A 24,992-nucleotide genomic window follows, 5' to 3' on the forward strand; every position below is an offset into this window, starting at 1 on the left:
ACTCATTTATTCATTGCGCGTGTGTGTGCGTGTGCAGTACCACAAACGCATCAGAAATGTTATTAATGGTTAGGGTACCTTAGTGTCATGAAACCGAGCTTTATATTGAAGTAGGACGAAAAGTGACATGCTTATCAATAAATACATTTATGCAAAATCAAATATTGAAATACATTCGTAAACACGGAAATAAATCAAATATGAAATACTGAAAAATTCAGGTGCATAAATGAAAAAAAACAATAATCAGAATACAGCATCAGAATACCAGAATTTAATCGTCCCACAGAAGGGACATTTTCAAATTAACAAATTAAGAAATGCCTCAACAATTACGGGACTAAATAAATAAATATGTAAATAAATGCATACATGCATAAAGTAAATGCTTAAATAAATACAGAAACAAATGAATTGAGTGGATAATCAAACTACAAATGAAGGATAAAAAGAAAAACCTATTTTTTTCATGTATTTGGACATTTTTGTTCAACACTTTTTAGATTATCTTTTCCATTAGATAGATTATCTGTCTAATTAAACTTTTATTCATGCATCTATATATTTACTGCAATATTTATTCAAACGTGTATATGTTTGTTTATGCAATTATGTATTCGTGTATTAATACAACATTCCTCCTCCTATAGGATTTTATTAAATAGGAGAATAATTAACGTTCTGCTAAAATATGTTTTTTTAATTCCAGGATAGAAAAACACGGAACTCTTAGTTGTGTATTTAATTTATATAAACAAACATATATCGCGAGGGGGCGTGGACTTGCAAGTGCTGGAACTGCGGAAGCGGAAACCGCCGTCGTGTAGTCTCCTGGAAGATTCCTGAAGATCTGCCCAGGGTTAGTCCTTTCATTTTCTCTCCAAATACGCACATTTAATAAACGAAAAAACACTCAGTGAGTGGGTGATCTTTTTTTGCATTTAAATTAGCAGCTGTTTCTCGAAATAAAACCCTTCATTTGTTGGCTAAAGTCTGGTATCTAAGCTGATTCCAGCTGGCTTGACAACAGCGTTAACCGTTAGCCATATTGACGGCTGCTGGCCGTCTTCAGTCGCTATCCGAGGTCCTGAAAACACGGAGCGTGGATCCTCAAAGACACGTTACTTACAAGCATGTCTACTTATAGTTATTATGACGGACTCAGATTGATCATGAAGTTGCACTTAAAATCAGGTTTCAGCGTATATTTCCCTCATCAGCCTCAAGAGGCTTGCAGCTAACTAGCGTGTAGCTTAGCCAGATAGCTACCTTGATGAGAATCTGTGTTTGTCGCAGTGATTATGACAAACAGGCACGCACTGTCATATAGATCAGGTGTAGGCACACCTATAGTGTAGCTTTGCAGTCACACATTCATTATCTCTTCCTGGCTTTTGTCACTCAGTGCTAATTCGTGCCTCAGCTCTTTTTTGTGTTGACTGGTTCCTCCCTGCAGCTGTAGGATCTGGTTTCTGACATACTGAGACAAGTCAATGCAGGCAAGGGGACGAGAGAGCAGCAGGATGAACGCTCACTGAGCCAGGACCCATAACGCTTAAAAAATAAATCAGAGACAACACAGACTTTACAAAGGTATGGGAGTTTTGTTGAAATTATTTTGAAACGTGAATATGGTTGGGGATCATTCTTCTTTGTGAGCATGCAATATTGTTTACAAGTGTTCTCCGAAACAGATTGCGGTGGTTTGATTCCCCACCACCCCTACAGACACCATGACGTCCTCTATGCTTCGCCGACAGCTGAAGAACCTGGTCCAGAACTACTCTGAGGCTGAGGTCAAGGTGAATAAACTGAATTTAAGGGGGTAAAAAACAAAGTGAGCCTCAATATTCTTATTATCCCATCTCAATTTGGCCTCAGGCAGGAAATACAATGCTTTCTTATTGTATTCTTAATTCTAGCTCAGGAAGCCTTTATACAAAATTGTTTTTTGGAAATGTTTTCGCTTTTAATATATAGTACTAGGCAGTAAAAGTGGCATGACATATACTTGATAATGGACACTTTTAACCTGTATACTAATAGCACAAGATGCCATGTTTGAAAGGGGGTCACTGTCTGTATCTGTGAGCCTGTTGTCACAAGCTGGTATCTCTGACCTTTGGAATATAGCCACCTATGGTTTCCTTAACACTGACATGTCTTGCTTCACTTCTTCTGCAGGTGAGAGAGGCGACGTCTAATGACCCATGGGGCCCATCCAGCACTCAAATGGCTGACCTCTCTGATCTGACATACAATGTGGTAGCCTGCAACGAGATCATGACGATGCTCTGGAAGCGTCTGAAAGACGACAAGAACTGGAGACACATCCACAAGGTATCAATGCACAAAAATATAATAATAATAATAATAATAATAAATTAATTTTATATAGCGCCTTTCAGGACTCTCAAGGTCGCTTTACAAAGAGTGTGTGTGTGTGTGTGTGTGTGTGTGTGTGTGTGAGTGCGTGTGTGAGAGTGAGTGAGGGTGCAAGTGCGCAGGGCGCCAGGTGGGGTTGTGAGGGGGTTAAAGTCCATAGGCCTCAGAGAAAAGGTGTGCCTTGAGGTGCTTTTTAAATGAATCAACTGAGGGGGCACAGCGGATGTGTGGGGGGAGTTGGTTCCACATGGTAGGGGCAGACACACAAAAGGCCCTGTCCCCAAAAGTCTTAAGTCGGGTGCGGGGTACTGCCAGCTGGTCCTTGACAGAGGACCTGAGGGACCGCAGGGGGGTGTAGGGGTGTAGGAGGTCGGAGAGGTAACGGGGGGCAAGGGCGTGGAGGGACTTGTAGGTGAGTAATAGGATTTTGAATTTGATGCGGAATTTGACAGGTAACCAGTGGAGCTGCATGAGGGTGGGGGTGATGTGCTGCCAGGGCTTAATGCCAGTTAAGACCCTAGCAGCAGAGTTCTGTACATATTGCAGTCTGTCCAGGGTTTTTGAGGGGAGACCTGTGAGGATGGCATTGCAATAATCCAGGCGGGTGGAGATGAAGCAGTGAATGAGGGTTTCGGTTACTGAGGCTGAAAGTGAGGGTCGGAGTCTTGAGATGTTTTTCAGGTGGTAGAATGCAGATTTAGTGATGTTGTTAATGTGGGACTGGAATGATAGAGTGGGGTCGAGAATGACACCCAGGTTGCGGACAACGGGTGATGGGGTGATGTAGCAGCCATCCACTTCCAGGAGAAGATCCCCAACCTTCCTGAGCAGTGGCTTGGGCGCCACAACCATGAGCTCAGTTTTATTGCTGTTGAGTTTGAGGAGGTTAGAGGTCATCCAGGTTTTTAGTTCTTGCAGACAGTTGATGAGTGGGCCAGGTGGGAGCAGAGTGGAGGGTTTGGTGCTGATGTACAGTTGAGTGTCGTCGGCGTAGCAGTGGAAACTGAGGCCGTGGTGACGAATAATTTGGCCGAGGGGGAGCATGTAGATGGTGAAGAGGAGAGGGCCGAGCACAGATCCCTGGGGTACGCCATGATTGACTGGGGCCAGGATGGAGTTGGCATCTTTCAGGGTGACATATTGTTTGCGGTTGGAAAGGTAGGACTGAAACCAGGAGAGAGCTGAGCCCCTGAGGCCGATGAGCTCAGTGAGACGGGAGAGGAGGATGGAGTGGGACACTGTGTCAAAGGCTGCAGAGAGGTCGAGGAGGATGAGGATGGAGATGAGGCCATTGTCGGTGGCAGTGAGCAGGTCGTTAGTGATTTTAATGAGGGCGGTCTCGGTGCTGTGTTGAGTTCTGAAGCCAGATTGGAGGGGTTCAAAGAGCTCATGGTGTGACATGTGATGTTGAAGCTGGGAAGCCACTGCTCTTTCCAGAATTTTACTTAGGAAAGGAAGGTTGGAGATTGGACGATAGTTGTTAGGGTCGTCAGGGTCCAGACCGGGCTTTTTCAAGGTGGGAATGACTGCAGCTGTTTTGAAGCCTGAGGGCACCACACCAGAGTCCAGTGAGCAGTTTATGATGGCGGCAATAGAGGCAGAGATGACAGGGAGGCAGGTCTTCACCAGGGTGGTAGGCATGGGGTCCAGCTGGCTGGAGGAGGTCTTCGCTTTGGACACCAAGTCATGCACCTGGTCAGTGTCCAACATGGTGAAGGAGGAGAGGCAACACTGCAGTGGGCAGGCAGTAGGGGTGTCGGCACCAGGATGGTGGGGAGAAGGGGGGGGTGGCGTAGAATATTGCAGAAGGTGATTATGAATAGTTTCCACTTTTTTCTGAAAGAAGTCCAGGAACCTGGAACACAGATCAGCTGCATCAGAGGGTTGGGGGGAATCAGGAGGGCGCAGTAGTCGGTTGATTGTTATGAAAAGCTTTTTAGGGTGATTTTGTTGGTTATTAATAAGTATGGAGTAGTAGAGTGTCTTCGCCTTCAAGAGAGCCTCCTTGTAGTCCCTGATGTGGTCTTTGTAGGCCTCATGGTGTACGGTGAGGCCAGATGTCCTGTAGCGCCTCTCAAGCTGGCGGCCGGCTGCTTTCATGAGGCGGAGCTCAGGAGTAAACCAGGGAGCGGGGCGTGCAAATGAGACCAACCGGGTTATGGGAGGGGCAACTGAGTCCAGACTGAGGGAGAGAGCAGTATTGTAGTGTTCCACCAGACCATCCACGGTGGTGTTAAGAGGGGGAGTGGCCAGGTGGGTCACAAGGGTGGAAGACAACAGGGATGTGCAGACCTGTTTGATTTTCCGAAATGTGATGGTTCGTTTACTGGGCTGACTGGGAAGGGGCACAGAAACAGAGAATGAGATGGCGAGATGGTCCGAAATAGCCAGGTCATCACACTGGAGATGACAGGGGGTGATTCCAGTGGAGCACACAAGGTCAAGGGTGTGCCCCTTGGTGTGTGTTGGAACATGCACATGTTGCGCAATACTAAAACAGTCCAATAGTGACAAAAAGTCAGAGGCAAAGGGGCAGTTAGCCGAGTCCACATGAATGTTAAAGTCACCCATTAAAATAGTAGATGGGTACATGGGGCAGATGGTGGCAAGCAACCCGGAGAGCTCTGACAAGAAGTGGGTGGAGGCTTTAGGCGGCCGGTAGATAAGCAGCACTTGGAGCTGTGTAGCGCCTGCCAATGCAAAATGGAGACTTTCGAAGGAAGTGGAGCTGACTGGAAATTCTTTGACCAGTATATTAGATCGATGAATAACAGCTAGCCCACCACCACGGCCAAGGCTACGGGCCTTATGAAGATACACATAGTCTGGGGGAGTGGCTTGGTTAAGAGTTACGAAGTCCTGCTGGCTCTGCCATGTCTCTGTCAGACATAGGAAGTCCAGCTTTTTATCCAGAATAACTTCATAAATTAGTGGGGCTTTGTTATTTAGTGAGCGAGTGTTTAATAACATAAATGTGGCAGCCCTATTCATGGAGGCAGCAGCAGGGGTCACAGTGCAATTGATGGGGAGCAGAGGACACCGGTTGACAGCAAGTGGGCGTGGTTTGTTATGATGACGTTGCAGCAGAGAAGCGGTGCACCTAACTGAGGGGACAGCAAGAGTATTATCCATGTAAACAAACTTGTGCCTGGCAGCCCTATGCACGTAGCGGGGGCGACGAAGTAGGCAGAGAGATCTGATGACCTCAAGACAGTTCGGAGAAGAGAGAGTGCTGAGTTTTAGAAGTTCAGCCGCAGAGTAGAGAGTCATGGCAGCGAGACAGCGCATCCTAGCTATCCAGCTAAGAGCACCAGAAAGTGTTAGCCTGCTAGCGCGGCGGCTAACTACGAACAGGAAAACTTCAGCAAGACTATTATGGAGGAGGCAGTCCGGGTGAACCAGGTCAGTTGCAGCACTGTTGATCTGTGTCAAGCAGGGTATCCGTAACACGAACACTCTCGTTGGTGGTAGTCCACAGATCGTCTTGAAATGAATGAAAAGTATACGCAGATTACACAGGCTGACGAGAATGTAGCGACGCGAGATTGATGCCTACTAGTAAGCAGATCAACTCGTAAACAACAGCGATTTGCAAATCCCTGTAGCAGCAACCTGTAGACCCGCGATTCAAAGGTAGGAATCCAAGTTTGGAGTCTGATAGTTTTAGCGAGTTGGAGAACTTTGGAGAACTGAGAAGCGGCGACATTCACGCCAGCGTCCTCTCAGCCGCCATGTGTATGGATTATGTAACAAGACTGTGGTAAAAGTGCCATTCAAACAGTCATTATGGATGTTATGTCAACTTTATAGAGGCCCTATCATACTTTGAAGAGGGTTTTTTTTTACCTTAGAGCATGTAAACATGTATCAGTAGAGGCACAAAGTACAAACCTGAACATTAGCACAAGAGCTCCCTTTTAATATGCAAGTACTTTTATAGAAACAGGACATTTTCACATACACCAATTATTTGTAGAAGACAATGTGACTCCCTCTCTGGTGTCTCAAATGGACTAGCTTTCTTATCAAAACAAGGACTTTTACCATCATCATCTTCATTTCTCTTTTACCTAGCATTTCGTACCCCTAATCCTATTGGTTAGGTTAAATAAATGTTAGAACATGTTATCAAAAGCACAATATTCTGCCCTAGAGTGATCATTACATGCTCAGGGATACCCAAAGTTTATGAGATTAAACACATTTAATTGTTCACAAGCACAGCAGTTTCTTCACAGTTTTTATTCAACTGAAATGTACTGGCAGTTAGTTAAGCACTCTATCTTCCTCCCCAATGACATTATTTATTAACTGGTGTTTAGTAGAGATGTCAACTGCACCACATATCAGCTATTAAGTTACCTGTATGCCTTTTTTATTGGCACATCAGTTACCCTGCTGTCTTTGCTTTTGCATTGTTAATCCTGTTCTGTTTTTTGTTTTCTCCTATGTCTTCCACAATTATAATGAAAACAAAAAAAAATGTTAAACGATACAGATTATCAGTTTATTTCAGTTTCAGTTATATATATTTCTTTCTCATAAATTTGTCATGCCTATTTCTATACAAGTCCCTGACGCTGCTGGAGTACCTGTTGAAGACCGGTGACGATCGTGTGCTCCTGAAAATGAAAGACAACATCTACATCGTCAAAGCCCTCACCGAGTATCGCTTTATAGAAAAGGATGGCAAAGATCAGGTAATACTTTTGGTATCTATTTAAAGGAATAACATGTATAATAAATATCTAAAAGAAATAATGGAAATATATTTGATATGTTTTGTTGAGTTGTGTATACATTATCCCAAGTTTTCAACAAGCATAAAAAAAATCTATAGTTTAAATCAAATTTACTGACGGTTTTATTTGGTCTACTGGAACTGCGATGTATACCCTCATCATCAGTGTTATGGTTGCTTGCCAGAAATTGACATCTTAAGTTTTATACACAATTTAAGCCACATTTTCCCTATACACTTATCTTGGTCAATTTAATCTATATATTTAACATGGATGAATGATTTTACTCACTCAAAATTCAGATCTTGAATTATCAGATAAATAGCTGAGCAAAAACAATTTTCAGAACAACCAACCATAATAAAGGAATCATATTTAGCTGACTATAATGATGGCAATGGTGGTAAAGCTCTGCATTATTATAACTATAATATCTAATATCATTTTCTTTTTAACCTCTAGGCTAATTTTTAGCCTGATTCAGTTTTACATCGGTGTCTCCAATAAATGTATGAATCCCTTGATTTAATAACTTTTCAGAGTGACAACGCTTACCATTTTCAAGCTTACGCACTGTATCACTAGTATTCTTTGAGGTTCATGTCCATTTACGTTAATGCCAGAACACACTGCTGCCACTGTAACTGAATCTATCAAATTTGGAGGTTGTTTTTTAAGATTCGTTAGGATTTTGATGAAAGCTCAGAAACAAACGAATCTAAATCCAATGTCAACATCTCCGTCCCAGGGAGGTAATGTGAGAGAGAAGGCCAAAGTCGTCCTTGTTCTTATGGAGGATGATGATAAACTAAGGGAGGAGAGAGACTTTGCCGTCAAGACCAGGGAGAAGACGTCAAAGGGTGCTGCTGGTAAGCCCTTTTGTGTTGAGTATCGCTGCTTTACTGTTTTAGTATTATAATCGTTTTCTCAGTGTATGTCACACAAATTGTATTCAATCTATTTTCAATCCCCTTCTAACCAGCCTCATCTGTGGACGTAGTCAAAGATCCCAACTACAAGCCATGCTACGTTGCCGGTTCCGCGGGGCTTCCATCCTTAGACAACATACCCTCAGTGGCCGACTTGACTGCTTCCTTCGCTGCCCGCAAAGAGGAACGTCTTAAACAGGAAGCTGAGAAGAAAGACATGGACAGGAGGGTAAGCATTAAGTTAGTAGAATGCTCTGGTACAGCAAGAACACACACTTAAATACTACACCAGGGCAATATTATGCAGTCAGGTATAACAATACTACAAAGCATAGACTAAAAATAACCAACAAGTTTTATCAACATCCCTTTGACAAGGTCTCAACATTCTATAACACAGTTTTTGAAGGCAAGATTCAGTAGAAAAATGGAGCACTTGAAATCAGAATAAAGCGTTTTTTACGAACATATAACAATTGCAGTTAATTACTCTGCTTAAAAAAACAAGTTCAATCATTTTGTCAATTGGACTCGTTTAGACATACCACTGATGAAGCTACTTTTACTTCCCTAATTTTTCCATTTGTAATATCTTAGGCCAAGATGAGTGAAGACGAGCTGAAATGGGAGGATGCCGGCAAAGGCAATGGTGTTAAAGGAGCTACTTGGGGAGGAGAGAAATCAGAGGAGAAAGAGGAGGAGGAGAAGGAAGAGGAGGTAGAACCAGACCCATGGGGAGCCACCAAAGAACCTAAAAAGGCCACAGATCCATGGGGGGCTCCAGCTAAAACTGATGAAGATCCGTTTTCAGCACCAAAAGCCGATGAAGATTCATTTGATGCGCCAAAGAATGGAGAAGATCCTTTTGTAGCTCCAAAGGATGAACCAGATCCATTTAGTGCAAAGAAAGATGACCCGTTCAGCGCACCAAAACATAGTTCAGACCCCTTCAATGCCAACAAAGATAAGGAAGATCCATTTACTGCTCCAAAAGATACCCCAAAAGGGGATCCCTTCAACAGCGCAAAGGCTGACCCATTTAACGCTCCAACAAATGATCCGTTTAACGCTCTGAAGGATGATCCGTTTACTGCCCCAAAAGATGATCCATTCAATACTCCAAAAGATGATCCATTCAATACTCCAAAAGATGATCCATTTACTGCCCCAAAAGATGATCCATTTACTGCCCCAAAAGATGATGCATTTACTGCCCCAAAAGGTGATCCATTCAATACTCCGAAAGATGATCCATTTAATGCTCTAAAGGACGATCCTTTCAGTGCTCCAAAAGATGATCCCTTCACTGCACCAGCATCAACACCCCCTAAAGAAGACCCATTTTCTGCCCTAGCATCATCTAAAGGTGATCCATTTACTGCTTCCGCAACATCAACTAAAGAAGATCCTTTCTCTGCACCATCCAAACCAACAAAAGAGGATCCCTTTGCTTCTCCAACAACACCTCCCAAAGAGGATCCTTTCACTGCACCATCCAAACCTACAAGAGAGGATCCCTTTGCTTCTCCGACCACACCTCCCAAAGAGGATCCTTTCACTGCACCATCCAAACCAACAAAAGAGGATCCCTTTGCTTCTCCAACAACACCTCCCAAAGAGGATCCTTTCACTGCGCCATCCAAACCTACAAAAGAGGATCCCTTTGCTTCTCCGACCACACCGTCCAAAGAGGATGCTTTCTCGGCACCTTCCAAACTTACAAAAGACGACCCTTTCAGTGCACCAACAACACCCCCTAAAGAGGACTCATTCAGAGTGCCATCCACTCCACCAAAAGATGCTGCCTCAGATCCCTTCAATGACCCTCCGTTGAGCTCGCCCAAAGAGAGTACAGATGCCTGGGGAGGCCCTGCTAGCTCCTCACCCTCCAGCAAGGCAGATCCATGGGGGGCGCCATCGGCTCCAAAGGAAACAAAAGTCGGAGATCCCTGGGATGATGGAACAAGCGCATCCTCACCCATTGAGAATTCCTTTGCATTTGGAGATGCACCCAAACTGGACGATGACCCTTGGGGAGCCCCAGGTGAGAACAGCAAATATGTATTTCAAAGATTACCCCCTAGATTCAACTTATTACATAACTGGGCCATTGCCAATTGGATGACTAAGCCAGTAGACTAAAATGTTTGGCTTTTTCCTCTATTTCTTTGTACAGCTGCAGCTTCAGTAAGCACAGATGATGCGTGGGGTTCACCCGCTCCCCCAATGGAGTCCTCCCCATCTGGTGACCCCTTTGGGGACGGAGCATCTAAAAAAAGCGATCCTTGGGGTGCACCAAGCAACGGGACAGGTACAACGCACTTTACACCCTGAGTCTTCTGAACACGTATTCCTATGATCCTTCCACTATTCATAAGACTAACACCTATCTTTGTACTCGGCAATAAAAAGCTCCCCTCTGATTAAATCAACGTAATCTTTCTGCTAAAATGTGTGTTTAATTTGAATCGATCAAAGTCTATGTCTACTAGCTTTGCTTGACTGAGAATAGGGATTCTAACAACTAAACTTTTTTTACCTTTACGCTTTTCCTGTGTGTAACTTATGGTCATTTGCATGTGACCTTCATTTCTCCTTCCATCTTTCCATCAGTCAGCAGTTCGCTAACAACCTTAATCAATTAATCTTCTCTTCCGCTTTGCTCTCTCTTCCTCCCTGACCTGTCCCCAAAAGAAAACACCTTTTAGAGTAGAATTGGACCTTTATTGTATTGCAGGAAAGCGAACAGCGCTGGAGGAGAACACGCATAGAAAGACTGCTTCGTTTCTGGGCTCTGCGGGGGCGTCGCTAGTCGACTTGGACGATCTGTTTTCTTCTAACCTTAAATCCAAACAGAGCCCCTTCGTCAACACGCTGGTCACCCAAACACAAGTCATCGGTAAGGACAGAAAAAATGCTTCGGAATGGGTGAAAAGCAACATCTTTGTCGAAGGCTTCATGTGGAATTATCTGTGGTGCGCTTGATTCTAATGGATGCATGGTCAACCCCAAAGACTGAAAAACCACTGAGATGATAACAATCCGTAATTCCTCTGTGATGTTTCAAATGTATTCCACTACTGTTCAGCTGCAGTTCAGAAAGGGAGGCTGAGAGAGGGGTGGGGGACAGTACAAGTGACAAATAAATATTTATCAATAGGTTTGTATGAAAATGTGTTTTGGACTACCCCCCTTACCCTGTGGTGTCACTGTATAATTTGTAAATGTTGTGCGTGTGCATTTGAGATGTTTTGAAGTATAGTATATAGAGTAGTGTATTCAAACCAGCAGATATTTAACTATTCTTACCCCTCTCTCTACTCTGGTGCATTTCTTTGCTGAAATACTTCAAACTATATGTCCCTCCCTCCTCCCCCCCACCCCTCCACCCTCCTATTACTCCTACTTATTTCACAGGCGCTTTCAAAGCCAGGGGCATGACATCTAGCCCTGTGGTCAAATCAGGGGCAGGACTGTCCCTTCCTGAAACATCAACCCCATACTGCAGTCCCTTTGGTTCCTCCCTTGCCCAGTCCCTTGTTGCACCTACTCCAAATTTTGGAGCTGCTAATCCTGCCAGGGAAACTCCCTTATTTAGGCCACCATCACATACCATGGGGGTGTCTCATCCTGGCTTAAATATGCTTCAAACAGCTCAGGTGGCTCCTCCGTTTTCAGGAACTGGAATGGTACAATCCACTTCTTTGGGAGGGAGTCCACACATGGGGCTTAACATGAACCCCCTCTTTGGAGGAGTGGTGCAGTCTGGGTCTCTGGGGAATCCATTGGCAGACCCCCTCTTGGAAACAGGAATGGGTCAGTCCAGTGTCTTTGGAGGGAATTTCCAAACAGGAAATGTTAAAATGGGAGGATCCACTCAAGGGGGGGGGGGCACCTTTCAGCCACAGTTGCTCTCAGGCAGTGGGTCGGGTGAGACAGTGCACCAAAACAACAATCCATTCCTGTTCTGAAAACTTTGCGTCTTTCCTGTCAAGTACATGTGTTGTATTGAATGATGTTCAATGCTTATGTGTAGCAAACATTTTCCAAAATATAGCTCAAGGATTTATGAATGCTTTCCCATGCGTCTTACAGGCTGCCATGAGTTACAATAACCCTCGTGGTGAATTTCTCATCATGATTTGCGTCATCCTTATATAGTGTTCCTTTGAGGGATGGGTGGACGGAAAACACAGGCAGCCTGGAATTAGGGAAACATTATAAACCCTTTTGGAAAATGACCAGTAAAAAGAATACAACTTGTAACTCTAAAACATGCATACCTTGTGTGACCCTTAAATAGACCCATCATCTCCTCTCATAAGGCCTCTACACACTGGGGGCTTAACAAATTGACATAGCTAAAATGTAAATTACTACCCTGCTAATATTTTACTTTTTAAAGCTTTTATAATGAAAGGGAAGAATGAAAGGACTGGATCAGGTATGCTCAACCATGATAGAAGAAAAACAAGTTTACACTTGTGGTTCGGTCTACACAGCCTCTGTGTTGCTGTTTATAATTCTTATAAATATAGTTGCAACTCAACCTGTTCTTGAATTATTTTCGTTTTTCCTGGATGCAAAAGCTCAGAATAATTGAGGGGTAGGGGCTAGGGTTCTGCTATTTTGTGGGGTAATATTGGCCTTCTGTGTGAAAATTGACAGACAAAAAACAATAGTTTACAACAACACTTAAAATAAACGCCCCCAGTGTGTAAAGGCCTTCTTGCCTATCCTTAAGATTGACACATGATCAACAAATATGAAAGCCATGACTTAAATGTAATGTGTAAATAGAAACACAAAATACAGCTCCGGAAAAAAATTGAGACCACTCCAAATGTTTCTTAAATCTTTATCTCTACATGTATGGCAGCCATTCCAGTGTCTGTTAAATTTCTAAACAGACAAATGTTCAGTAGTTTATAGAGTACAATTAAAACAAAAAGAAAAATCATTTAACCCAAAGACCTATAAATAATAAAACAAGAGAAAATGATAATGCTGAAGTGGTCTCCATTTTCTTCTGCGGATGTATGTTTGAAACTGCATACTTCCTTTCATGTAATTTATTGGAACAGCCAGCCGTATTATTTTCCATGCACTAGTCTGAGAAGCAAGAGCACCTAATAAGTGTCGCTACTGACGAATAACTGTTGATGTGAGTGTAAAACATTGGCAGAACTGTTGTGGGAAAGAAGTCTCTCTAGGCTCTCATTAAGTGTGTATGTGTTTGTAAAAGGTGGCGTGTGTGATCTGCATGCACGCAGTGTGTGTGTGAGCAGTATATATTGTTCTGTTGTAAATAGTGCAAGTAATCACAGGTAAACCTTGAAATATACTGTATATTAGAGTGTTACAATCATGCGTAACTATTTATTGATCTATTTATTGATTGATTTATGACTTGATTATTTATTGATGCAGCAATGGGCGTCCAACAAAGTTCAGGTTAACTTTCATCACAGTGTCGGCTTCACACGGGTTGACCTGAAGGTATTGATTTTAAGCGTGATTGGCTTTAAACACTGCATTATCAATCAACTGGGTAACCAATGGTGGCTTTCTTTTCCCTATTTTATTTTTGTAGTCGTTCTGGATTCATTGTGGACTTGAACATTTCCCCACTGTACCGCCTACCATTTCCAAGTAACAGAAATGTATTACTGAATGATTACAAGTTGCAGTGTTGGCTGAATAAAAACTGTGTTTGAACATATCTTTAAAGTGCATGCAGTCTGAGTGGTTCCTACTGTGTGTGTGTGTGTGTGTGTGTGTGTGTGTGTGTGTGTGTGGTCGTGACATTTTTCAACAGATATCCATATATTTCTGTACAAACAGTGGCTTTCTCATGGCTGAAAATACATTTCAATCAAAATGATGAAGTCAATCAAAGCAGACAGGACCGCTCTCTCCCAGGATGCAGTACGGTTTTGAATTGTTTTTTGTTTTTCGTGTTTCATGGGCCTATATGTGTCTTTTGTGTATTTTTTTACTTCTTTTAATCAAATGTTGGTGGAAAACTACACTGAAAGACAGTTATAGTATAGAGAAAGATAAGTGGGAGAAACTACTCCATGACACTACAGTTATTTAATTTTGTATCAAATGAATTCATTTAGCTGTGTATTTCAATTTAAAGCTGTGTTGTAAACTGTGACAGCACATTTGAGAACTAAATTGATTCATTAAGTGAAGCACTCACTGATCTTTTTTGAAGGACATTTTTTTGTCTCATTATTTATTTAATTTTACACTAAATTGCTTCTTATTTATTGTGAATTTCTTTGAATTCAGCTTTAAAACATGCCTACTGTCACCACAAGGGGGCTATAAATACAAACATGTTTGGACACAACCTGTTCCTGGCACTTCATGTGGAAAGCAAGCCTTATTTCCACTGTTTGATACCAAGGTCATTTGCATACTATCCTCATTTGATTATAAATATTTAAATACATTTTGCAAGATTGGAAAATGGAAAAATATGATGTTTACCTTAAAAAAATAACTCTTTAATCCAAAACATACATGTGTTCTTGAGAATATGTGGACAGTTGGGGCTTTTTTTGTTGGGAAAAAAACTGAAATGAATACTCAAAGCAAAGTATTTTTAGATGTTTTAAAACAAATCTGGAGAGAATACAACTCGAGCTGTTTGTTTAATTCTACATTCACTACATCCCTCCATTAATTTAGAGTGTGAATGGGCTGTAGTCAGTTAAGGTCACTACAAATTTAGTTTGGAAGAGGAAGAAATTGGGACTGGCTGTTGAGCCAACTGAGCCTCCCAATGTTGCAGCGAGAGCTAAGTGTCTAAAAACAAAAAATGCAAGATTGAGAATTTGACAGTTAGTGAGCATGTGTTGCTTTAGGACATGATGGTCGGATTAGTCCTTGTGTTACCTTTTCTACAGAAGCAAGTCAGATTGGATAATCTTAACAGATACGTTCTTTCATTTAAATAATTGCTGTTAATAGTTACTGCTTTTCCAAATCTATAGATGTTTTCTCTCTCACCCGGTTCACCTTAGTTTTATCACCACAAACAGGTTACCTGTAAAAACATCATTACTTTAGGTGGCAACCAGTTTTTCATACATCATTTACTAAATGCACATCATGCTGTTGTGAAGAGGACTTAGAACAAACAATTGAGACCATGAACTCATCAGGAAAATTACTTTGGTAATGAACCAATATAGATTAGGCTAATATTTTCATAGACTTCTATACAATCTGATTTCTTGCAACAAATGAAGTCATAGATGATATGTAAGTGTAATGCAAGCCCAAATACAGCCTCAGAGTCTGCAGACTGTTAGTTTTGATAAAATCAACTTGAAAACTAAAACTTAGAAAGTTAGAACAAACTGTTCCATGCTGCTCCTCCAGCTTACTTGTTTTTCAATCAGGGATTCCCAACAACGCTGTTCATGTCATGGGATTGCCTAAAGCCAGCAGCTGTATACTGCACAGCTGTACTCTTTTGTGTTAAGAAGGGTTGAAGTTAATAAAGCAGCACGGACCCTAACCACAACCCTTTCTATCACACTCATCTCGATCCAAGCTGTTCGATACCATGGTGTCAGATTAATCACTACAGGACGAGAGGTCAGGCGGGTTATGTGTGAGAGGAGGAGAGATGAAAAAGCAAGAGAGAGAATGAATAGACAGAGTATAGGGAGCCTTCGGGGGGGAAAGTAACAGATGGACTTGTGAGGATTAGAGAAATCTGGGTGGGTTTCTGATGTAAAACTGGACCAAGAGGGAGCGCAGAGGAAAGGTGAAGGAAACCAGATCCCTATTCGAGGAGAGGTGAAGGGAACTAAAGGAGTCTCAAACACAGTGAGTCCACATATATTGTATGTGTTTTCTTTTGCTGTTGGTTCTTTTGGAGTGTAAACCTAATCAAACTTGAGCGTGAACAGCAGCTGGATTTTTCCAATCGCATGCATGTAGGGAAAGGCTTTAGATCAGCATGATGAAGTATTGACTGTGAATCTCCAGCTGTTTTAAAGTGGAGAATATATTTGTGATGTTGATGTCTCTGCAAACCCATCCCAAAAAGTGTGTGCCAGCCAAAACGCATTTATAAAATCACTCAAAATAAATGATCTATTTGCTAGGATAGTAAAGTGGGATATCTGCTGTTGATACCAGGTGTGAGGAAACATTAGTTCTACACATACGTAATTACGTAGGTTCAAGCAGAGCAATAAAAGCCTTTACTGCACGGATAATAGTTTCACACCGGACTTGATTTGATATGACCATTTATGATCTAAATGGAACAGGTATCAGAGGTAGTCCATGTGGTGGGTAAATAGAAAATGATCAGAGGAGAATGAGTTTCTTTAATTAACCTTTCTTTATCCCAGAGGGGAAATGAAATGTTTTCTTCTGGCAATAGTAAATAAAAACATTTCTTGTTTCATTTTCACTGATCCTGGTTTCTCATTACACACTCATGCTGTTTTTAATTCTGGTTCGCCAAGATCTCAAATATGTCAGGCTAATTTTGGTTGAAAATAATTCAGATTAACCTTACTTACATATTTCTAATGAGGAATACAGTGTTTAAAGAAATGTCAGACAATGTAAAATATGATGATTTCTTTCCAACTTCAAATACTGAAGTTAAAGCTAATAATGACGGATACTGTGTGTTAGCGTATTGTTTAAGCTGTGCTGCAGGTGGAGCACATTTTCCATCTAGTTTTACACGGTGCAGAGTAAAGGCCTTTACACACCCACTCTGTTAAGTGCTATTGCTTTGCAAACCTCAATATCTTTTGGAGGTGATTCATGTCCTTGTCTTGAATACTTTGGCACAGAACAACAATGCCTAGTAATTGTTTTTATAATAAGGGGGATTCTTCTTTTAGCATCATTGGCGTGACAGCACATGATTATTTTGCATTTTCCAGTTTTAATTAGTATAAAGGGGTAAGAAGGACAGAGATAGGTGCCATGGCACTACTTTGCATTGTCCTATTCTTACTTAGCTCTTACTCTTACTAAGCTGTTTCCTAAATCCAAAAATAAGAAAACAAAGTGAAGCAAAAATGAAATTGTTAATTTAAGCACTTCTGTGTAAATAACCCTTTGATAAAACAAACCACAAAAATACAAAGAGTTCAAGTGTTATTGACTACCGACCATGTTAAGGTTTCTTTGGTGTATCAGCATACAATAATAACTAGAGTGTATTGGCAGGAGGTGAAATGACTTGAACAAAGACTTTCATCAAAGGTAGCCTATGACTCAACTGTTTATATATTCATCCAGATGTTTGCCTCTGTCTCCTTTTAGGTTGTTGTCGAGGCAAAGACAACATGAGAGACAGTTTACATTAATACCATCTACCTAACCCTGCAAGATTACAACAGATTACCGGGCCCAGGAGTAGGCCTGAGAAACGGGACTAATCACTCTATTGTGAGCTCAATCCATCGTGAAGAGGCGGAGGAACAGGTTGGAGAAAGGGATGTTCCCTGAGAGCACGACATATAAGTCGCAATATCCTCAGGATAAGATTTAGACGTTTATCTTCATCTGAGAGGAGCAAAAGTCTTAAAAACTCTGGGTCAGGATGACTGAGGAAACATGGGGTAGAGTTGCAGCTCAATGAGAAGAAATGTGTGGAGTCAAATGCGGCGCATGGCTCGTGCCGTAACATCAAGCAAGAAAGAAAGTCTCATATTTGAATTTGATGAACTGCTTGCTACTTGTTTCTCTGCCTGAATCTGAAGCAGAAGGGGAGCTGGGGTTCCCCGTGCAAAATCTGGCCGACACATCTGTCCCTTTCTCTTTCTTACTTGCTGGAAGTGATTAAATCCCAGCACTCCACTGTCCTCTGACCTCCGCTCATCGACTGTTCCTCAAGCCCCTTCCATCCCTCCATCCGACCTCTGGCTTTTGTTCCACAATCATCCCTAATCCCTTCCCTCCTCTTTCACCCATCCTACCATCCTCCATGAATCAATCTCAATCGCCATAACAATCCGCCACCCTTTATATTAACTTGTCACTGAGGTGTCACAGGATTCCCCTTGCTCCTCTAACCCTGATTGGTCCACAGAAGCTGTCAGGCTCTTCAAAGCATTTTTGGATCAGGATCAACTTTTTAAGTGAAGCCAAAGCACTCCCAGTTCATTACTTATTTCTACATAATTTTCTTTGTTAAGTTGAGAAGCAACAATGCTGGAGAACATGTCCAGACGTAACCGCTCCCTTCTGTCCCTTTCCCTCACCTCATTGGCCCTCACCCTGTCCGTCTGTGCGTTCTGCACCTCCTATTGGTGTGAGGGAACACACAAGGTGGTGAAGCCCCTCTGCCTGTCACCTGTCAAGTTGAAGAACTGCGGGACGAACAACAGCCAGCCATACACCACAGGTGAGGTCAGGATATAAACTCAGGTATACTTTAAGTATGGCTGCCCCTGATGTACAGGAATACATGTTCGTCCAAAACCAGATACAAAAACAAGCATTGATTTGGCGATTGACATGATGGGTTCACACCATCATCAATGCCAATTTGGGCCAGGGGCGTAAAGTGGGAGAGCCAATGCCTCTTCCAACCAACCCCCTTTCTTTTGTCCTTTAGCTCGGACAATACCCATCTACAGGCTTAACCTTTGTTTTTCTTTTAAAACATACATCTGCAAAGTGTTTTGACTATGTCAAGGTGACAAAAGCTGTCAAGAGACACACACAAGGTGAATACTGCTATTGAAGCTGGTAAAATGCTGCTGTAACAACCGTTGCATGTGACAAAGATGCCAAAACTTTTTTCAACTCAATGCAGCTGATTTTTCCTTTAGACATAGGCTAATTGTTACTTATTGTGGATTTAAAAGTAATGGATTTCAAAATTGTGTTAAAGTTGTCATGTTTTTATTCAGTCAGGAATTTTAAGAAAGAAAAATGACACTATTCCTCACAATCTTTTACTCAAACCGGAAACAGTCCCATATATACTGTATGTATACTATGCGCTTTCACCAAAAGATGACGATGGATTTTGTATAATTATCAAAACATATAAGAACAACAAACTAATAAAGAGTTATGAGCTTTCAATTGGCCTTTCTTTTTAAGTGAGGTTGTTTTTATTTCATGTAAATTGCAAAGCTTGTGAGTGCTCCCTCAACTCGAATGCAACACACAGTAAATAAGCAATAATAGTCTAAACACTTTCTCCATGAAACTAAAGAAAAATTAAAAGTTGACCTTATTTTGTTTACATTTATGACCAAAAGTTTAAAATAAAGAAAACACACGTATACGCTGCCATCACCTTTTGTTCAAAGCTGCTGTAAATAAAGCTGCATTAATGCAAAAATAATGTGTATTTGTTGAATACTGATGTGTATCTTTAACCTCCTTTATATATGAAGGCAACATGTATGCCCATATTGCCCTTCCAAGAATATCTGGCAGGGAATGTTAATAATGTAGATAACGATTTATAGTTCCAAATATTGTCAACACTAATCTACTGCAGGATTTGAAGGCATCCACAGTATTTTTATTGCACCTCATATTCAAGTATTTTACCCTAGACTTGGCCGTCAGAGATTCACATAATCCCGGCTTTGTTGCTAATCTCAGAACTTTGTATCTGTAACTGCATGTTATCTGGCTTCACTGACCCGCTGTCTTATCTCTCTGCACTAAGCCTATTTGTTTTCATGTAGAATTACATTTTCCCTCAATAGAAAATCACAGATTACCTAAAGAACAGTGTTTCAGGGAAGGATTCTGTTACACTATGTGACCCGAGAGACCCCCTCTCCACTGCCACAGTTTCTTGGCACACTTGCTTTAACTTGAATCCCAAACTGATATATTGATGAAGATACTATTTATAAATGCATCTTTCCTCTTATTTCTGCACCTCTACTCTCTTTATTCCAATTTGATTTATTTGACGTATCTCAATTTCCCCCTCTTATTATAACTCTTTGTCCCATCTATTCACCATCCAGAGACCCCCACCCCTGACCCGAGGATACCCCCCACCAATGTGACATTGTCTCCGCTGCAGAAGGAAGAGCTGGCTAGGTTAAGGAAGAAACAAATGGCGAACGCTGTCCACTACATCTGGGAGACGGGCGAGGACAAGTACATGCTGCGATACTTCCACACCGGCTTCTGGCTTTCCTGTGAAAAGCACAATGAAGGTTTGTATTCAAACTGATGTGAATACAGGACTGAATTATCCATTACAACTAAAATCCTTCTCTTCAATATCCTACTTATGTATTGTCAGCAAATGTTCTTCAAATATAAAAGATAAAAGTACTTGCAGGTCTCACATATAAATATATATTACTACACATATACTATACATATGCGTGGAACACTTTTCCAGTCTCTGCAACCTCTGAAAGCGCTTTTACACCAGATGTCAGAATTCACCCATTCAGGCATTCGTATGGGTCTAAGTATCTCGACACATTGACACGTTAACTCAGGGGCTGGGGATCAAATAACCATCCTATTAGAGCAGCATTTTAATAGCTTCTTGAGGTGGAGCTAGTTTGAATCGCTTCATATACGGGTAACTGGTGGCCTCCATTGGTTACAAACCTAGGGCAAAAATTGCCATTAGATACATTTTGGGGGTCATGAAAATGATTAATGGGGTAAAAAAGAAAAAACAAAGGTCTACCTCACAAATGAATGTTTACTGTTTTGGACTTTCTCTACTTTTGTCCTTGAAAAGTTATTCATAAAGAAAAATCTCTTAGACAAATGAAAAGTCAATCCCAGGTCACAGCCACAAAGGTTTGAAACCAGGGATGTAAATATTTTCTAATACAGAGGAATTCCACACAGGGGACCTGCAATGATGTTCCCATATCAGACCATGATCTTAGCCTTTGTTTTGCTGAAGACCTTACTTGGTTTATCACTGTGTCACATGACATTATGCCCATAGCTTATATGAACCCTAAACCAAACCGCAACGCTTTGTCACGTGACGAAAACTCTCCTTTCCAGTAAGGACACGAAGTAGGGATGAGATCATGTACATCGACTCTCAACAGATCAAGTGTCAATGGAATTATTGTGACTAGAAAGTGTTTGAGTCAACAAGGATTATTTACTGTTGATCCTCTCTTGAGTACTCAATAATGAGGATACTTTGTACAAGCTTACAGCCACAGAACTAATGTATGTACAATAACTGTCTGGATTCAGACTGCCGGGAACATCTGTTTGAAGAGTGTTTATTGTACACCAATTTAATGTTAATGCACCATCTGCTACAGGGAGAAGACCACAAACCAATCATCTAACTTAATCAAACCTGCTTAATTTACGACCACTATTCAGTTTACTGCTGTTCTTTCATGGTCAAATGATCTTAAAACTGTGATTATGAAATGGATGCCACCCGGTATGCACCATTATTCCGACTCCCCACAAAACCAGCAAACATCATGTGAGAAGTCATGCACAGAGACAAACTTATGTATCCTGGAAAGAAAAGGTAATCACTGGCATGTATTGTTCCATCAGAAGATACTGTGGTTGGTTGATTTTAGCTGTTTGACCTTTAATTCTCCCTCCCACAGGGATGTGAACTACTGGGCTTAAGGCAACTCTTTTTAATACGTTGTTGTATGAGTATAGAGGTACATTCTCAGCAATTGTACGAGACTATTAACATCACCGTGCACCAAAAACGTATATATTGGAGATGTACCAACATGCTGTAATCCTCATGCTTCTTTATGAGTCTACAAGGAAAAATGCATTTTGCTGTTATCCTCTAAATCAAGATTTCTCAAATGGGGTACATGTATCCAAGGTGCAAAGTTGTTTTTGAATGTTTAAATAAATGCTAAGATTTTGGCACTATATGTTTAATAAACATTTTAATATTGAATGGAGGAAGAAAATCAAGAAAGAAAGAAAGAAGAAGAAAAATTGATAGGCAGTTCAAATAGCAGAAATACAGTTGGAAACATAGAGAAATAAGTTCAATTTCTTCAATTAAATGAATGCAATAAATCAAAAAGACTCTTCAACTACAATGCCAATTAGTGTTAATGCATGATAGCTACAAATTATTAGAGATGGATTCAAAACATACACTGAGGATGCAGCACAAAACTGTTTAATGCTGGTAATAGAGCACTTGGGGGGTACACTATTGAAAAAGGTTTGAGAAACACTGCCTTAAATGTTCATTTCAAGTATAAATAATATTATTTGAAGACAAAAATTTACCATTTCACAACAATTGCTACATAACTCAGATGTTTCTCACCGTCAAGATGTCGTTTCATGAGCTCTGTTGTGGTTGTTCTTCCAGGTGAGGATCAGGAGGAAAAGTGTCGCAGCTTCATTGAGCTGACACCAGGAGAGACACAAGGTCAGTAACAGGAAACAGAGAAAGTATAACCTTGAGTCTTATTTAGATTTCCATCATCACAGCCAAACATTCAGTGTATTCAGAAGTATCAGCCCGGGCACTACAACAAAAGCATTGCATTCAAACAGTATTTAAGTATTATCACTGAAATGTGCTGATATATGAAAAGCAAAACTAACTGTGAAACCATTTTCTTCAAAATCCTTCCTGTCTGTATTGTACCGTTACATTATGCTTTGAGGAAGAATATTCATGCTGAATAATGTGGCATCCCACTGATATACTGTATATATAATATGCTCTTTTAATTATACATTTTTTAGCTTAGGCGACAATTGTCTCAATACAAACATACAAGCTGTAAATTGTAATATATATTAAATATATTAATATAACAATATTAAGCATCACATCCTCAGTGTGTATTGCCTTTCATAGACAGGTTAGGTTTTATAAGCATTTTTTATGCTTCCAGGTGTCCTCTGGCTCTCAGTCATCAGTGAGTTCACATATATCGGCCTTCTGGCCATGGGCTTCCTGCTGATGTGTGTGGAAGTGATTTGTCTCTGTGCCAAGAGGGAGATGAACGCCCTCAAGATCAACGCCTATGCCGCCATGTGCACTGTCCTCTCAGGTGAGGACAAAAAAAACGTCTCTCTTGTTTGACCATACACAGCCCCAAATATAGCAGTCAATCCTTTTCTCCAAACTTGTTCGACCTATTCTTTCTTCCTTTTCCCCTTTAAACTTTTTGAATGGCTTTTTTTTCTTCTAACAGGTCTGATGGGGATGGTAGCACACATGATGTACACCACAGTGTTTCAGATGACTGTTAGCATTGGTCCTAAAGACTGGAGGCCACAGACCTGGGACTACGGGTGGTCTTTTGCGTAAGTCTCTCTCACTTGAACCCCCTCCAAAATATCTAACTTCTGACTTGGTTAAAAGAAGCGTTTAAAAATGTGAAATATTGTATCAACATTCATTAAGGTATTGCTGCTATTTAAAGAGAATTGGAAACTCCAAAATTCAAGAAGCTTTTGTAACTCATTGTCCTTGTGTCCAAAATAAATATGACAAATACATTTAATATCTATCACCATATATGATAGAGGTCTAAGTTGATGGATGGGTACAGAACTTTTACCCAGGAGACTGCTGTAAGCTATGTGTCTCACCTTAAACTGATAATAAATACTGACTTTAGTTAACTGCGTAATTTACTTATCTTTGTCATATACAGGACTAACATCCCCTAACAAACCATATATATAAATACTTCAACAAGTATATTTTCCTGAACCAAACCATGTAGTTTTTGTTTTAATTCGACATAAAATGTCTCAATTCTCAAATGTCCTCCCTCACTAGCATGGCGTGGCTGTCCTTCAGCTGCTGCATGGGGGCCGCGGTTGCCACGCTCAACTCTTACACCAAGACCCTCATCGAGATGAAGCACCGCGCCCGTGTGAGGCTGGACGAGGCTCGTGCTGCTGCCTGCGCCCCCTCCTATGAGGAGGTGGTTCGAGCCGGCGGTGGAGGCCTTTACTCCGTCAGTCAGCTGATTCAGCTTGGCCAGCAGGGGGCGCTCATGGAACCTCTGTGGCCCAGAGGAATTGGACCGGCTGTCGGCCCTTTGGCGTGTGGGGCTGGGGGAGCACTGTTTGTCGGTGGAGGAGGAATTGGGGTTGGAGGGATGGGAATGGGAGCAACAGGAGGAGCTGGAGGAATGGTAGGAATGGGAGCAGTAGGACGAGGTGGGGGGATGGGGATGGGAATGATTGGCGTCGGAGGAAATTTAGTTGGAATGGGAGACATGGGAATGGGAGCAGTAGGAGGAATGGAGAGAATGGGAGGATTGGGAATGGGAATGGGAATGGGAGGAGGAATGGGAGCATTTGGAAGAGTTGGAGGACATTTAGTTGGGATGGAAGAAATGGGAGCGGTAGGGGGAATGGAGGGAAGTGGAATGGCAGGGGAAAGACTGGTGGACCCTCATGGTGTGGTGGTGGTGGAGGGATGCTGCGTTGAAGGATGTGAAGACTGTGAACGGGAGATGGACGAAATGGATTACTCTCTGCAGGAGGAGAGAGACGACTCACTCTGCTAACACTATAAGCACAGAAGACATTATCTCGTCAGGATTGTCTCTCCACAGTGTTGTCTTCAAACTACATTCCAAGACCTCAAGACTTGAACAATACCTTCTGAAATATTTAGTTTTTTTTGTAAATAAGCAGTTTTCAAATGATTCTTGTAACATTTCTAAACAGTTTTGACCTAAACATTTAAAGGTGTGAGATTTTATTTATTGAGCACTAAGGGGTAACAAAACTCAAATAGTCAGAAACATCTCCAATGTTGGTTTCTCATGTTGTTAGCGTGTTAACACGATAGCGGAGATTTCCTTCTTACAGATCAAGCATTATCCAAGATTATCAACTATTCGCAGTGTTTGCGGAGACTAGGTGAGTATGCTGAGATTTACTTTGTTATTAATGTATGTAAAAAGGGATGGATAAATAAATGAAAAAAAGT

At 41.5% G+C, this 24,992-nt stretch overlaps 2 protein-coding genes across 3 annotated transcripts; both read left to right on the forward strand.

Annotated features, from left to right (window-relative positions):
- Nucleotides 1–800: 800 nt before the first annotated feature.
- On the forward strand, nucleotides 801–13,786 carry LOC134875535 (epsin-1-like). Of its 2 annotated transcripts, XM_063900155.1 has the most exons (11): nucleotides 801–859; nucleotides 1,457–1,593; nucleotides 1,695–1,802; nucleotides 2,185–2,340; nucleotides 6,957–7,085; nucleotides 7,876–7,996; nucleotides 8,110–8,285; nucleotides 8,654–10,100; nucleotides 10,233–10,367; nucleotides 10,794–10,955; nucleotides 11,474–13,786. In XM_063900155.1, the coding sequence occupies exons 3-11, from the start codon at nucleotides 1,734–1,736 to the stop codon at nucleotides 12,025–12,027; spliced, it is 2,949 nt and encodes a 982-aa protein (XP_063756225.1). In that variant the 5' UTR covers nucleotides 801–859; nucleotides 1,457–1,593; nucleotides 1,695–1,733; the 3' UTR covers nucleotides 12,028–13,786. The 2 variants fall into 2 exon arrangements, with proteins under 2 accessions (XP_063756225.1, XP_063756226.1); XM_063900156.1 differs by lacking the exon at nucleotides 11,474–13,786 and having other exon boundaries at nucleotides 10,751–10,979.
- Nucleotides 13,787–15,763: 1,977 nt separating this feature from the next.
- LOC134875199 (germ cell-specific gene 1-like protein) lies at nucleotides 15,764–24,912 on the forward strand. Its single transcript, XM_063899665.1, has 7 exons — nucleotides 15,764–15,907; nucleotides 17,375–18,458; nucleotides 20,056–20,250; nucleotides 22,395–22,454; nucleotides 22,930–23,088; nucleotides 23,233–23,344; nucleotides 23,826–24,912. Exons 2-7 carry the CDS (start codon nucleotides 18,263–18,265, stop codon nucleotides 24,562–24,564), a joined length of 1,461 nt encoding a protein of 486 aa, XP_063755735.1. The 5' UTR covers nucleotides 15,764–15,907; nucleotides 17,375–18,262; the 3' UTR covers nucleotides 24,565–24,912.
- Nucleotides 24,913–24,992: the final 80 nt, after the last annotated feature.

This window comes from Eleginops maclovinus, chromosome 13 (genome assembly GCF_036324505.1).
Source record: "Eleginops maclovinus isolate JMC-PN-2008 ecotype Puerto Natales chromosome 13, JC_Emac_rtc_rv5, whole genome shotgun sequence".
NCBI lineage: Eukaryota > Metazoa > Chordata > Actinopteri > Perciformes > Eleginopidae > Eleginops > Eleginops maclovinus.